At 38.0% G+C, this 16579-nt stretch overlaps 1 protein-coding gene across 1 annotated transcript; it reads left to right on the top strand.

The window, feature by feature from the left end:
• Positions 1–9867: 9867 nt before the first annotated feature.
• LOC126878244 (trypsin-2-like) lies at positions 9868–14603 on the top strand. The gene is made up of 5 exons (XM_050640834.1): positions 9868–9913; positions 10865–11033; positions 12339–12474; positions 13263–13370; positions 14118–14603. Exons 1-5 carry the CDS (start codon positions 9868–9870, stop codon positions 14412–14414), a joined length of 756 nt encoding a protein of 251 aa, XP_050496791.1. The 3' UTR covers positions 14415–14603.
• Positions 14604–16579: the final 1976 nt, after the last annotated feature.

Genomic DNA, 16579 nt, shown 5'->3' with positions numbered 1-16579 from the left:
CAATAAAACGAACAACTTTTCAGGCGAAAATTATCTATCAGATAGTCGGGGCGAGGAAGCTAACTAAATCAAAATATTGAGAGTAAAGTTTGAAAATTTTCCTCTCCGCGTATTATTACGTGTTTATATGTTTAAGCAAACTTTGAACCGAAAATATTATGCTACAAAAGTTACAGCCATTGAAGCTTTCTTTAAATCGTGTTATTTAAAGAATTAAACTTTGAAAGATATTACAGTCTTTTTGAAAGTCAAATAAATTAGCGTATAAATCGCTTGAAAATTTATATCAATTACAATGGATACCTTTTAATCGAAGTACGAATAAAACAACGATTATCGAGAGAAAATTTGAATATTAAATATATATAGAATATTAAATACATCGTTAAAATTTAATTACGTTAAAAATTATTTCAATACGTGTTATTCCATCTACGACCGAGTAATTAGCGAATCGGTATAGAGAAAAGAAAAAAAATCGACGGATGTTGCGTATTAGCAGATCAAATTTCAGAAAAATTCCGTTGTCCCATAAGTATATACATATATGCCGCGTACGACGGACAATACGTGAGACTGAAATACAAAAGCTGATTGCCCGCGGGCCAGATGTAACGAAGGCCATTGTACTTACAATAACGTATTGTTTTAGCGCACTGTGCTACATGCTGTATTGCGGTGTACTCGCTTTAATCATCCATGGTGTAAATAAGCTAACAACCGCATCGAGACGAGGTCGATAAGGGTACCGTCTTACCGCGAATCGAACGTTCAAGCTGCGTATATCGTGTCTAATCGTCGATCTAATTATTCAATTTGCTTCTCGTTAAACTTGATTCCTAGCTTTTTGAACAATCCTCGCCGCACGAGCAATACTATCGCGATTGACTAGACGTATTTATGAGAAGATACAGACATCCGTATAACGTTGCACAGACTTTCCATCAAAGACTATTTTTATACGCGATCATTTTATTTATATTCACATACGGGAAACGGTACCTGTATTTCACGAATTGAGATTTTAAGCTTTCAAACCGCGAGAACGAACATAGGCAGGTTGCCTTCTAAAAATTGTTAGGGTATATACAGGGTGGTTGGTAACTGGTGGTACAAGCGGAAAGGGGGTGACTCTACGCGAAAAAGGAAGTCGAAAATATAGAATAAAAAATATAGAATAAAAATTTGTAGAATAAAAAAAAAACGTCAATCGAGACAACGATCTACAGTGAGATCCGTTATAACGAGACGCGATAAAGTGCACGCGTACCGAGCGAAAATTTAAAATCGATTTTCTCGAAAACAAAGCCTCGAACGAAAAATTTTTATTCTATATTTTCGACTTCCTTTTTCGCGTAGAATCAGCCCCTTTCCGCTTGTACCAACAATTACCAACCACCCTGTATATAAATAAACGGCGCCAGTAAATAGTAATTCGCTACAAATATCAATTTGTAACCAAGTTAAGAACTGTCTGGATCGACGTACGTACGTATTTTCAATGATGCGCACGAATACGGTTGTTTCAGTTTTGTGAGATTTTTTTATAGTTTACGTCTATGAAGAAGATTGGCGCAGAAACTGCGTAAATCGATAAAAACTTATGTTTTATCACGACCGAAGTGCGAGGTCTTGTCAGGAAAGGCGTTTCACGTATTTTCAAAATAATTTAGCCGAACGATAGTCGCATTAAGCGTTTCTTTTCCCGATAGTACAGCCTCTACCCTTGCCAAAACTCAATTTCACGTAACTTCTAGGTAATTTATCCGAGGCGAATAATCAAATCGAACAAATTCAAATAGACACGCGCAACAAAGGGAAAGAAGGGAAGCATTCATCCTTTGACGGTTTGACGGAGAACGGAAAGGTCGTGCACGCTTTCCCGTCACGGAAACTGAATTTGAAGGGGTATTTTCAGTTACGAATTACCCCGAAAGTTGACTTCGGATCTTTTCAGCCATTCTACCCTCGTGTACCGTCGCTGAATTTTACTTACAATTTCTATACCCGGTAGCTGCCACTGCTAACATTCCGAGGTCGTACAGTGCATAAAAGCGGGCTCGTTGGGAAACGTTCGCGTACGAGTACGAGAAGGAAGAACGACCGCCCAAGGCTGCCGTGAAACCTGGGTACATACGTTACGGCGTTTTATTTCGTCATTGTTTTCTCGGAACTTTTCGTCCGCTTCTGCGAACACGCCGCCCGTAAACTTACTATTTCCCTTGACGCAACTTCTTTCACCTACAGGCGACACGTTCCACGCTTTCCTTTATTTTTTCGTCCTGTATTTCACCCTCTATCCTGTTCACTCCTATCGCGACACTCGCTTCTGTCGTTTATCTCCATTTGATTTATTACTTCGTCGCGTAATTTCCGTATCGCAAACTTTACCACGCGAGTTTTCTCGCTTACAAACGGAAGAAACGATACGTTCACGAGAGCGCCTCTTTCGTTTGGCTTTTTAATAACCGATGGCGTTCCGATGGTTTTCGTTCTTCTTTGTTTTTGTTCACGTGTTACGGGCTATAGCTGTTCGTAGGCGAGTGTACGCGCAGGAGAAAATGCCATGCAATGCGGGGAGACACGAGTTTTGCGACGTAATAAATTACTTGCACCAGCGCGGAACAGATGCACCGCAAAATAAGAGTTTGAACCTTAAACTCTGTTTAAACTTCGGCAACGAGCTGTGCCGCGGCCCCGCAGCTGTACGTGTTTATTTAGTCTTAAACGTATGCAAATCGCAATATGGTGTGTGCGGCGACTGAATTTAATGCACAACGCGCGTGTAGTTGCAGCGATAAAGATTCGTTCTTTCGAACTTATAATCTTTCGCCGTGCTTCGATTCGATGAAATCTATAACTTTATTATTAATTATGATTATGAATTAACCGATTGTTAGGGAAGTGATACATTTACACTATACATGAGAGTGTGTGTGTAAGGGTCAGAGGGCGTCAAGGTCTTAGTGGAGACAAAAGACTGTTGCCAGATGTTAGAAGAATCTAGGATAGTCGGTTGGCGACAAGCATGCGTGCAAGACGTTCTTCAGAGAGTAATATAGATGTATAACTGTTGTGTGGGAAATATAGTCAATTATTTGTATTCCCAAATCCTCGAATTTCCTTAACACCGATGTTGCGTTTTAGAATCGGACCTTCGTCGATCCCTGCTTTTAGTAGTCGATCCGAGAAAATCGAAATTACGCGCTTTCTACAATTGCGCGATTCTCCGGTTTTCCTGTTCGGATGTGCGTCGTTTCATTATTCAATTTATTGGACAGTTTAATAAGGAAAGCAGTTCAGTCTGTACGACGCTTTGGAAGTATCGTGTAGCCTCGACGTAGAAACTCGAGAGGTACGAAGCGTGCGAGGAGATAAGGGTGGAAAATCCAAATTGCGTCACAAAGCTGCCGAGCAATCAGGTTCACGGTAATCCTCGCGCCTTCGAAGACTTCGCAGCAATCCTGCAAGCCAATTATGTATTCAATATGTCTCGTGTTTTAGTTGTTTAAGCGTATCGGCGGTGTTGCCGCCGTGGAGGAAGAATCGAAAGTGTCTAGCGAGTTTCCATTTAATACATTTACCACATCGTATAATTTATGCCGGGTTTATACGAATTATGGAGAGCGTACGTAGTTACTCTACCACGTAACGTAGCTTTCAGTAATACGCAGAAATATTTGCAACACGGTGATTGGGAACTTGCGGTCGAGTTCTCGATTAGTCAAGAAGTTACGCAAATTTTGATATTTACTCATAAAAGTTTGAAAGAAATTAGCATTTTATAATGTATAAACTTTTTGACCGGCAAAAGCTATTTTATGAGGATGGAAGTGGAGGTTGCATAAATAGGCCATTTACGGATACATATACGTGTAAACAGGAAACAATTTTAATATGTAAATGGTACTTTTGTTTTATGCAGTTTGAATAACCGATGTTTATAGAACAAAAGTTGATTAGTTCTTCCTATTACCAATGATTTTGCGCGCGTGTAATAGGAGTTTACGTTCAATCATTGGGCAAATTGCTCGTTTGATCACTGACTAACATTTCGTTACAGGGATGTATATCAAGAATAAAGCAACAAATATAAAGAAATAAACTGTGACTTCGTAGTTATCTAATTTACTCAATCTACTCGATTCGTGCCGATCCCGATTCGACTCGCCATATTTTCAAATATGTCTGTTTCAAAATTACTCTTGCCCTTGTATTTCCACGAGAGAAAGAAAGAAATATCGCGGCACGTACGTCTGAAATTTTCGAAATTTTCGACAATCAACGCCAACGATGGTTTCGAAATCACGTAGCTACACACTGCCTCGTAGTAATCGCGAAATCTTCGACGCTGACCATCGTCGGTAGAAGGAATCCAATCGACGTAGTACCAAAACGGTCGGTGGAACAGGATCGAAGATGAACTAATAGCGAACTGGACGAGAAAAGACAAACTTTGGACGGCAAGAAGGAGAGGAAACAAGAAACGAGAAGACGCACGGACAGGTACGAGGGGAAAATGCAGGAAGCAGAAAATAGCGGCGGTTGGCCGAAGAATTCTTCCAGGATGGCACTCGTTAGTCCTTTCACGGCAGACTTACGGCGATCTGTCGCCTTGGTCACACATTTTGCCTCCCATTCTTTCCGTTCAAATTACGTTGGCAATCTTCTCGTCGACGAATTCTCGCTTCGAGCTACTGGAAAATTTTGACGTCGCTGTATCAATACTCCGCTTTCCCGGCTGACGATTTCGTTGATACCAACATCGATCGGAAGATTGCTTTTAAGTCTGCTCATTCGCACGATTGAAGATAAAAACAATTTCTCGAAAGATGTGAACTTTTAAAGAATAATTGATAAGTTGACAAAGTTCTATGGAAGGTAAAAGTGTGATGATTAAGACGAACAATATTTTAATATCTTCGATACCGTGATATTATGGCGAGCAGTGTTTAAAGAATGTTTTACTTCAAAAGCACGTATGCAATTTCGATGTGTAACGTGAAACTGATCACATATATAGAATCTTAAAATCGTTCAGCCTTCGATTAAGAAATAGAGATGGTAGGTGAAAAACATGATAAAATGTATTTATCTCTTATGGAGAAATAATTTTGAAATTCAATGTGCCATCGATCAATTCCACGTTACTATCGTTTTATTTGATTTCAAGATTAAGTGCGCGAAAGTTTGAAAGATATTACTAACGAACAAACTGAATTAAATAGCGTAATTAACATTTAAACTAATATTCGTTTCTTACAAAACGTTATGAATTTATCAGTTATCCTGAAAAAGGCTTCGAATCTATCGTTCTCTTCTTCCACTATTCTACGTTAGAGAACCGTTTTTTTTTTGCAGTCGCTAGGTCGCATGAACGTAAAAAAATATCGACGACAGTGGACTTTATTTTCCGCGTTTATCGAATGACATCGTGGTACTCAAAAAACTTAACACCCAAATAGCGCACGATCCGCCTTCGATCTACGACGTACAAACTACTCGAGCTTCCATCCTTCTTTAAATTATCCGATATTTCGAAAAACGACCTCTTTCGACGATTGCTACGAAAACTGACTCACCTTCTTCTCGAACCTTTCGCGAAGCTGCTCGCGCACTGGCGGCAAGTTGCAGGAAGTTTGGTCGCGAAAGTCTCGTCGATTCTTGACAGGCGGCCGGTTTCATCTCCGTGACATATTCAATCAGGATCGTAGGTTGTATCGACGACGAGTTTCGGGTTTGCGACGGGACGAAAGTTCGTAAGCTATCCAAAGGATGAGCACAGGCTGCCAGAGACACGTATCTTACGCTGGCATCAGCGAGATTTGGCAAATCTGGTAGGCTTGGATGGGAAGGGTAGCTCGGGTCGAGGTTTCGGCGGATGGGTTGCACTGGCAGAGATTTGATTTATATGTTAATCGCTGGTGGCGAGACCGATGTCGGCGAGTGCACAGCCTGTCGTGTTACTCTTTTATTCCGTCGTAACAATCCTCGAAATATGGCGTATAAGTAGACAGCGCTGCCTGCTGTCGCGCGATCCGCATATCCCTGGGTATTGCGCAACGTTTGACCTGGTACGGTTTGTGCTGTCTTAAAGATATTGCTACGAGATGTCGAATCTATTTTTGCTTCCCGATTAAAATATTTATATACCGCGATTTCTCTTTTCTTTTCTTTCTTTTCATGCGAATGGTTTGTTTTCGAAGTTTTGTGCGCGATGCGTTTGGGAGTTGTCGCGTTTAACTCTGGCGCGGAAAAAATAGAGCTACCAATGTTTCAACAAAATCTTTAGCGTAAAATTGAAACAAGAGATCACGCGTACGAATAATTATTTTTTTCTTGTCATCTTTAAAATTAAGTAATTTTCCAACGATATAGAACTTCGCGTTTTTACATAGAATTTAACACGTATGTAGTTTCTTTGGTTTATTTCTTTGTTCTTTTTTTTTGTTATTTAATTACTTTTAATTCCGTGATTAGAGAAGTTTCTACTTAAGATACGATTCCGTTGACGGGTTAAAGTATCGCCGCATATGGAGAGTCCGTAAATCTAATTACGCACTCGCCAATTGATCGACTGACTAAGCGCTTTGTGAAAACAGCCATAGCAAAGGCGACTAAGAACGTTCTCTGACACGGTACTTCTGCTTTCAACGCGAACGTTCGAAAGTGTTCCCTTAAAGGCGGAACATTTCACGTTTCTTCGTGCCTTATCCGGAGCAGCGCGACTCGTTCCGTTCGATCGTAAGTCCGGCTTTCAACTCGTTTTACCTGTGAAATAATTGCAGCAAGAATTTCTATTAGAGAAGTTCTCCCGTGGAATAAGCGAGGTTATCGTCGAAGGGGAAAAAAGCGGATGGAGCGGCCATTGAAAGTCGGCCGGATCGAAAACTAATTAATTAGCAATGAACCAGACGATGTCGATGGAATCTTTGCTACTAAAGCTATAGGACTCGCGCTCGATTCCTCTTCCAGTTGTCTTCACGGTTTCGCTTCTCTTTGCGGATTAAAAGTCCCGAGGAACGTCAGTAGGAAAACGAATCGAGCTACCGGTCGAAGAATTCGAACATCGTTTCGATCGTCATCGATGAAAACCAATTTTACCGATCTTCCTCTTCTGCCACGTCTGGCTAACTAGTAACGAGATAACGGGGCACGAAGAAACTGTCGTGTAAGTCGATCGATCCGCTCTAATCCTCGATGCGGTTATAAAAAGGAAATCTTATCGAAACTGTCCTAAATATTTCAGACAGTTTTTCGTTTATCGATCGTGACTGATTTTTTAACTAAATAAACAAGATACGTATCTGTGATCGAAGCATCGTATGGAGTCGGAACAATAGATTACAGCGATAACATTGAAGTATCTCGATTGACTGCAACGACTTGGGCGAACAAAACGGCAGAAAAATACAGATGAAATTAATCGGAGATTAAGCGGCGAATAATTGATTTCAGCATTGAAAGAGATAAATATGAAAGATACGATAATTGTTTGGCAGTAGCTGTACGTGGTTACGAAACGTGTCATTGGCTCTTTATCGCGCTTCTATCGATTAACGGCGCCTCTGGAAAATGCGTTTTCTCGCGAAAAGCTGACAAGGGTACGAGGTAGAGCGGTGCATGTTCCGAGCTTCGTGTTTTGTTCCTAGCGTTAGATACTATTATGGTGATCGAATCTGGTGGACTGTGTTAGACACAGCATATCCGTAGTAATGCAATGAACGATAATCGCATTTCGTATTACAGTATACAAGTAGTACTAGTAGCGCAAAAAGATAAGAAGGAAAAATAGCGTAAAGGTGTTAGAGAGATGGAATCGTAGATACAAAGTAAATTAAGCTAAGGATGTTGAGATACGAGCGGAGTAATAACGTTCTAACGAAGCTTTGATCTTCGTAAACAAACAACAACGTAAAAACAGATGGATAAAGAATTCTGAAAATCGAAGCGCGAATCTTTACCGCGGAGAAAATACTGTATTATCGTCTCGTGGTCGTTTTATCGAGAAATAAAATGTAACCTGTGACTGATCGAAGGGAGATTAATAAAGAAAAAACATGATTAATTTTGATAGCAACTAAAATTCGATGACAAAGTGTACAAAGCTGCCGGGGAAACCGATTACACGATTAACTTTTAGAATTGCTACAAGCTAATACACATTGGTTGTGTTGCGCTTTATTTCATGGAATCGTGGCGTGCGGCAATCGGTCGTTGCAGGATGTTTAATCGCAGGACAATCGTTAGTGATCCATATATTTGCTGACAAAATGTGTAAATCAACGTGTGCAATTAGCCTTCAAATTCTAACGACCAACCGCGAACGAGCAATCGGTCCCCGGTTGCTAATAACGTCCTATGAAAATAGCGACGCTGTCAATTGTAAATTTAAATAAATCAGGATGTTTAAAGATGATTTAGCTTTATTACAGATAAAAAATGTCGATACGTCGAGATCGTATATCTTTGTCAGTCGTTGAAGCAATTAGGCTAAATTAGAACATGCCGAAAAGAGTGATGTAATAATATTTAATAATCGTTGAATTATTTATGATGTAATAATTTAACGATTTTTCCAGAAATATCAAGCTAAAATTTCATTCGTAAAAGGGCAAATCTTACGTTTAATGTAATACATCGATTTTTATATATCGTTATATACATATGTATATAAACTTGAATATAATATAAAATAATATAAAATTAATCTTCGATAGAAGATATTAACACAGAGGGTGAAATAATAATTTATGCAGCGGTTGTAATATTTTTATCGATTTCTTTATTCATAGTTCGTAGTTTGTCGTTTCGATTCCATTCAACTTCAATTCCATCGACTAATAAATTATTTTTTGACATGATACTTGCTTGTTAATGTATCATTATCTATGCGAGTACATACTACAATGGCAAATAATTTGCCTATAGAATCTATTTCTATACCGTAAAATTTTGCATGAATTATCGCAAGAGACTCTTACGAAATTTCGTAACTTTATATGAATATTCTAAAAGTAACGGGATGAAAGACGAGGGGATTAAAATGTCCGGCAACTTCAAAGTTCCACGACCGAACCAGAAATGTTCTTTCTATCGTTTCTTCTCTTCCTGATTTCCATATTACCTATCTGAGGTATTTATGTATTTATAGGAAATCGAAAGATCCAAGCACGTACGGAATATACATAGCTAATATGTAGAAATAAATGAATTATCCTATGTAAAGTGGAGAATCGCTATTTGGAATTTATTTCGTCGTTCGTGTTTACAAAGATGCGGATTTGTGTAAAAATCCTCAGTCTACGCGTTACACACTACGCCCAGCAACATAGCTTATAATTCGCGTTTGTAACGCGAGCGTGCTTATAAGAAAAAGATGGAAAATTTGCGCAGCAGCAAGGAAAATTCGATTCTTAAGGAGATTTCATCGTAATAACGGAGCATGGTTCGAGCAATCTGTCGCGAAGGCTCGTCGCAAGACCGAGCTTCATTGCGATCAGAAAACGTGCACAGGGGCGACGTGCAGCAAGATCATTGAAGATTCCTTATCGAGCGAAGTGTGCGCTTATTCAAAATCCTATCGCGCCTCTCGCATACTACGACGCGACTTTTATCTCGTGATATCGTTGCAATCGCGTTTACGAAAAGGCACAGCTATTCTTCTCCTACGCGATCTGCCATCCCCCTTGTCCCCTATGCTTTCTATCCCCGCTCATCCCTCGCCACGTTACGAATGCCTGCACCATGTGCTACTTGGACAAAACACGGTACATTGTCTTCAGATAAGGATTTTTCGCTGAATCAGTGCAGCAAGTTTTTCGTATAAAAGCTGTTCGCTACGCGTAATCTTCATATTGTTCTAAGATGTTGCGAATCGTTTTACTCGCTGCTTTCATCGTCGGCTGCCTCGGTGAGTGCGAGCAAAGGGATTTCCACCGCCCTTTAATTCTCTTATACGATCGCTCCGCGTTACAAACGTATCGTTTCTTTCCTGCTTTTCACGCTGTGTAATTACATTGTAACGTATGAAAGTAAAATAGACGGGAGTAATAATCGAATCGAAATTTTGAAGCTGCTTTTACTATATACTTTATAGACTGTAAGTAATAAATAATTTGTTGGTTTTCATAGAGTAATTAAATATGATAGGTGCCTGTAATCCATTGCTGCGGCTCGATGGAAAAATCCAGTTGAAATCTTACAACTGCTTTCGTCGTACACTTTATAGAATATTTCAAATAAGTTCCTTTTCTGATTCGCACTGTGTAATTAGACACGATCGCTGCATGTGATATATCGATGCGAGAGTGAAATAGAAAGGGGTGTGTATGTGTTTTTTTTCATTTCTTTAAACATTTTAAAAATGTGTTCTTTCGAAAAGCTTCTCGCAACAGTCCTGTTAAAGTGCCTGTAATCCATTGCTGCGGCTCGATGGAAAAATCCAATTGAAATTTTACAACTGCTTTCGTCGTACACTTTATAGAATATTCCAAATAAGTTCCTTTTCTGATTCGCACTGTGTAATTAGATACGATCGCTGCATGTGATATATCGATGCGAGGGTGAAATAGAAAGGGGTGTGTATGTGTTTTTTTTCATTCCTTTAAACATTTTAAAAATATGTTCTTTCAACAAAAAAAAAAAAAAAAAATGCTTCTCGCAACAGTCAACTATCGCTATTTTTAAAAGACTCGCGTGATTAGATCCATAACGGGTTGTTTTCATCATGTCGTATTAAAATCCTTCTCTCATAATCATCAAGTGGTATTACAATCAAAAGAATAACAAATATCGCTATCTATCCATCGTGTTTTTCTCTAATGAATCTCCTTACTTCATTTTCTCTAATTTAATGCCACAGGCTCTGTGCCGAAGCCGCTCTCTCTGTTTCCGGACCCTCGAATCATTGGAGGAAGCCAGGTCGACATAGGTCAACATCCGCATCAACTGAGTTTGCAAACTAGCGGACACATTTGCGGTGGCTCGATCATCAGTAGTAATTGGGCCATCACTGCAGCTCATTGCGTGGGGTAATAACACAAATACATAAAGTTAACAGTAATGCGTGCGTTAAGCAACCGTGAATAAACGTCTGCTTCACATTGGTGGCGTATGAATCTTCCGGACCAAAACGTAGTAATCTCGACTTTGATTGCGTTCAACGAACTTTAATTGAATTTATCCTTCGCGCGATAATCTCTTGGCTTACCCATTAAATCGATATTTTGCGGACGAAATGCTGCAATTAATTAACAGGAAAACCGTTTATCGTAGGAAGAATTTAGCTAGGGATTTTTTTCATAAAATTCAATTTATATACATTCTATCGATACAGGGTGTTGCAGGAATGTTTGCAACTAAGATCGTGTTCCGTCGAAAGTAAATTATAATATTTTCTATCTTTATTTTTAGAATTCTCAAATCATTTTCTTCGTTTATCGTAAATACGCTAACTTGAATTTGTCGAACTCAACCACTTCTGATACAGTTGTCTAAAATTCAATTATGTGCCCTCTCGGTTTCTATGTTTCCACCATATTTACCATTTACCAATTAAAAGTTAGAAAATAATAATCAATTACATTGGCAACGAATATTCTTCTAGTAAAATTAAAGATCTTTTCCGCGCTTTAATCTGTAACACGAAGAACAGAATTACAGGATTTATTTTTAGAATTCTCAAATCATTTTCTTCGTTTATCGTAAATACGCTAACTTGAATTTGTCGAACTCAACCACTTCTGATACAGTTGTCTAAAATTCAATTATGTGCCCTCTCGGTTTCTATGTTTCCACCATATTTACCATTTACCAATTAAAAGTTAGAAAATAATAATCAATTACATTGGAAACGAATATTCTTCTCGTAAAATTAAAGATCTTTTCCGCGCTTTAATCTGTAACACGAAGAGCAGAATTACAGGATGGTCGTTCAAATTCCTCAACTACATGGCAACGTCACAATTTCGCTGTAATGACGCCATATTATACTTGTCAACGAGTCGATGTTACTTTTACTTTGCCATTTTGAATAATCGAATCCGCCGAACACCGGGATGAAGTACCATGATACGATCATACGGATGATCCGGGTATTTTCGCGCATCGGAATGTTCACTGGCTCATTACGATAATAATTATTAAAGCTATCGCGATATTAAATCGGCTTTGTGGCTCGCATTCCATTCCGATTGCCGGCCATTATGCAATAACAATAAGGTCGTTAAACACCATACGCACATTTTGGAAAACCAACAAAGTGCATTTCGTTGTATGTACATCGTGTACGAGGGAAATCCGGGCTGGTTGGTATTTTGACGCTCTATCGATTACAGATCATCTCCGAGCCAATATACTATACGAATTGGTAGCAGTCACAAAGACTTGGGCACTCCTTATGGAATAAAAAATATCATTCGACACCCTAGGTACAATGCGCGAACCATCGATTTTGATGTCGCCCTTTTGGAGGTACGTAGAAAAAATATCGTATAATTGCATATTATAAAACGATCATGACAGGGTAATTGGGCGAAAGATGCCGATTCTGAATTTTCCATACAAAAATCGCCAAAAGTAAAATATCGTATGTATGTGTTTATGTAAAGTATCACATGTATATGTATATAAAGTATCTGATGTATACGTATGTATGTGAAATAAATGAATTTGAATTTTCAATATTTATCGAGTAAACGGTATACTAACGTACGAAAGACGCTCGGTTGACAAAATATCGTCAATACGATTTTTCTTCGTATCATTTTCGACTCATAAAGCTCGCGTTAAATTAAAAAAAATACGCATAAAACTTAATGCTCTTGTTATTACATACAAGATGTACATGACACTGTACCAATGCTGTAGAACGATATAAGGAAACAGAGAAAAGCAATAATAGAATGAAAATGATAGCGATTAAAATATCATCTACCAAGAATGAGATATTTATTTTAATTATCGCTACGGATTTCGAACGAAGCGTCGAATATATTTACAGTTTGTTGATTAACTGCGTTTAGTATCGCTGTTATGTGATAATCAGAAATACTTGTTTGTAATTAAATGAGAGTCGTTTCAATAACATATTATATTGTATTGTAATTAATTGTAATACATTGGCATGTAAAAATCTTGATATCACCTACTGATCGTGATTTTTTTTAGATAAGTTTGATTACAATTTTTTCACACTATCGATCATTTTAATTTAGTAGCAAAGAACTGTTGAACTTAATGCGATAAAAATTGTGATTCAGATTAATGGCACAGTCCAGTTTGGTACGAATGTGCAACCTATAAAACCGGCAAACACGGAACTTTTGCCTAATAAGATGGTGAACGTGACTGGATGGGGTGCGCTTACGGTACGTGGGTCGACCATTTAACTTTCAAACGAGAGTAAACTATTTATCTAAAAGATTATTTGTTGTTTAATGTACGTCCAACTGTTACTCTTTAAAACAAGCTCTTGTCTTACTTTCTTAAAAGATGTCTTAATACCCTGATCGAGAAACTTTGTAAAAAGAAATTTATAGGACTGTGGTAAACGCAATAGTTGAATCGTAACGAAACCTTTGTTTACAATATTTTGTAAATATAAAAATGATAAAGTTATTGAAGAAATATATATTTATATACAGGGTGGTTGGTAACTGGTGGTACAAGCGGAAAGGGGGTGATTCTACGCGAAAAAAGAAGTCGAAAATATAGAATAAAAATTTCTTTTTTTTTTTTTAATTTTTCCATCGAGACAACGATCTACAGTGAGATCCGTTATAACGTACCGCACGCGTACCGAGCGAAAATTCAAAGTCGATTTTCTCGAAAACAAAGCCTCAAACGAAAAATTGTTATTCTATATTTTCGACTTCTTTTTTCGCGTAGAATCACCCCCTTTGCGCTTGTACAACCAGTTACCAACCACCCTGTATATTATAAATATCAACTTAAATTTCATATCGAGAAGCAATAATTATTAGATATATCAACCAATATTTTTCCAAACTTACAGTATCTATATTATTTTTCATATAAAATTAATAAAAGTTAATCGCTCAAAATTCATCTTCCTCGCATAAAATAAATGAAAGTTAATTCCTGAATGGTTACAGGAAGGCGGATCGACTTCTGCACGGTTGATGAGAGTATCGGTCCCGATAGTGAGCAAATCAGAGTGTGCAGATGCTTACAGGTACATGAACAAGATCACCGATAGAATGATATGCGCCGGTTACACCTCAGGTGGAAAAGATGCCTGCCAAGGTGACTCTGGTGGACCCTTGACGGCTGATGGATTACTGTATGGGCTCGTGTCCTGGGGCTATGGGTGCGCCAAACCCAAATATCCTGGTGTTTACACGAACGTTGCTAATCTACGGTCCTGGATCAAGACCCACAGTGGAGTTTAAAAGATAATTATCCTTAAATTGTAATTAAAATACAATGTAAAACGCGATAAAATACTATATTGATATAACTATGTAGCTATAATAATATTCCTAAAATATTGTTAATATCTCAAGGAGAGAATGTATTATATTTTTGATAAATATTTTTCTGTAAACGTTATTGCGTAAATATAATATAAATCATTATAAAAATAAGAGTGATTGATTTAATGTTCAAAATACCAGTTTCATATGTATGTGAGCTATACGCATACAAAATGGTAATGGAATGTGTTCTCTTGAGGTGAATTTTCTGATTGATTCGTATGGAATGTGTTCTTTTTAGAACACTACGTATTAAATTTTATCCAACGGTTGGTGGTTAGCAGCTACATCGAAGAAGAAACATTTTGCAATAATACACATGCATCGAACGTTAGCGACTACGGACAGCTGATACTTATCAATTTGTAACGAATTATACGTTACCGATTACGTAAACTTAGCGTTTGAGGAAGGTCGTGTAAGCGTTAAAAAAGTTCAACGTTGGTTCGTGCAACTCAAGGCTGGTAATTTTTCGTTTGAAAATGAACCAAAAGCAAGAGTAGCGCTATCGACAATAAACTAACGCTATCGCGCAATACCATCGATAATAAGTTTTTAAAGAAATAATATTGAAACTAGTTCGTTAGTTCTTGCAATTAGATCATTATCAGGCACGAACGCAAAAGTCGAACGATTAATCGTTTCCTTTATAACTTGGATCTTTTATCGCAGCTTGTAATAGGAAAGAAGCACATGTTCGCAAATTTTATTCGAACCTAATATGTCATTTTCTGCAAGATATATTTTTCTTTCCGATATTCTGCCATATTATTCGTATTATAGCAACTTGGAAAAGGAAATAGCAACGGACTGTACGAACGTACTTTTGCTTTAGTTATTCCGTTATAATTGTAAAACAGAGCGATAGCAATCGCTTCACAAAGGGAGAATACAATATTGACGTTCGACGACAGATTGACGGATGAAATAGTTTGCTTAACCGCGAAATGCTTTTTACGTTTGGCTACCTTTGATCCCCAGAGTACCGCGAACTTTCTCCGATAGTTTATCCAGTTGGACAGTTCGATCAAGATAACTGTTACCGTGATCTGCACTAGCGTTGAAATTCTTTGAAATGTCTTTCATTCCTTCTTTTCTCTCTCTATTACTCGATATTCGTTTCTAATAACTTTTAATCTAGTTTACTTTTCTATCGCCTGAAGTTATTATATAAAATTTTATTAGAAATTTATTATCCAAATATTGCGATGATTACTTTACTTTAGCTATTTCTACATCTTTTTTTATCACGCGCATCGTACGCATTTACGCACTTTCGCATTTCTCGCGAATGCATGAAAATCTCGAGTCTATTCATCGTATAAAGTTTCACTCGAGATCTACGTATTACGAAAAATTAGGAATTCCTATAATTATGAAGATCTGAAGGAAGAAGAGTGACGCGAGATAATATATTTTATTTAACGTACTATTTCTAATAGACGGCGGTCTTCGACGTTTCATTTCGTTCGATCGAACCTTTCGATAAGAAAATGCGTTGAAAGCTTTTATTGAAGGTAGACACGGATAAAACAATATAAAACGTGAGCGGTCGGACACTCGAAAGCTCACAAAGTACACACGCGATGAATACAAGAAATACGTTTTATCAAGTACGTCCGATCGATTAGTTGCAAATTGCTCCAAATTGGATATGTGACTAATCTTGACACGATTGTTCCATTATCTCGAGTCGAGACTCGATACGATATCGCTAATCGTGATCTCACTCGAATGGTCGAATGCGTCGATGAAACTCTGTTTTACCAGAAATCTGTGAACGTTTCATTTTTTTCCGCCGAATTTATCGGGCTACGTGAAATGGATTCCTTTGAAGTTCCAACGACGACGAACTTGGACATCGGATAATGATCGATAACGTCGCGATATCAACGGAATATTTGGCCCCGCATGAGTATCGACAACTTTTAACCTGGTCATAGCTTCTACAACCCAACCAGTTACTCGTTGCTTCTCATCGATCGGTGTTAAAATGGTTACAAAAATTCTGATCTTATTTTGTATTCTTCTTGGAAACGGTAAGTTTCGTTAACTCTAGATCAATACGGTTGGGTCAGAAA

The sequence above is a fragment of the Bombus huntii genome, chromosome 2, assembly GCF_024542735.1.
Source record: "Bombus huntii isolate Logan2020A chromosome 2, iyBomHunt1.1, whole genome shotgun sequence".
NCBI classification, from domain to species: Eukaryota; Metazoa; Arthropoda; class Insecta; order Hymenoptera; family Apidae; genus Bombus; species Bombus huntii.
The sequence above is the reverse complement of the archived record's forward strand: the minus strand, read 5'-3'. Positions and strand labels throughout refer to the sequence as shown.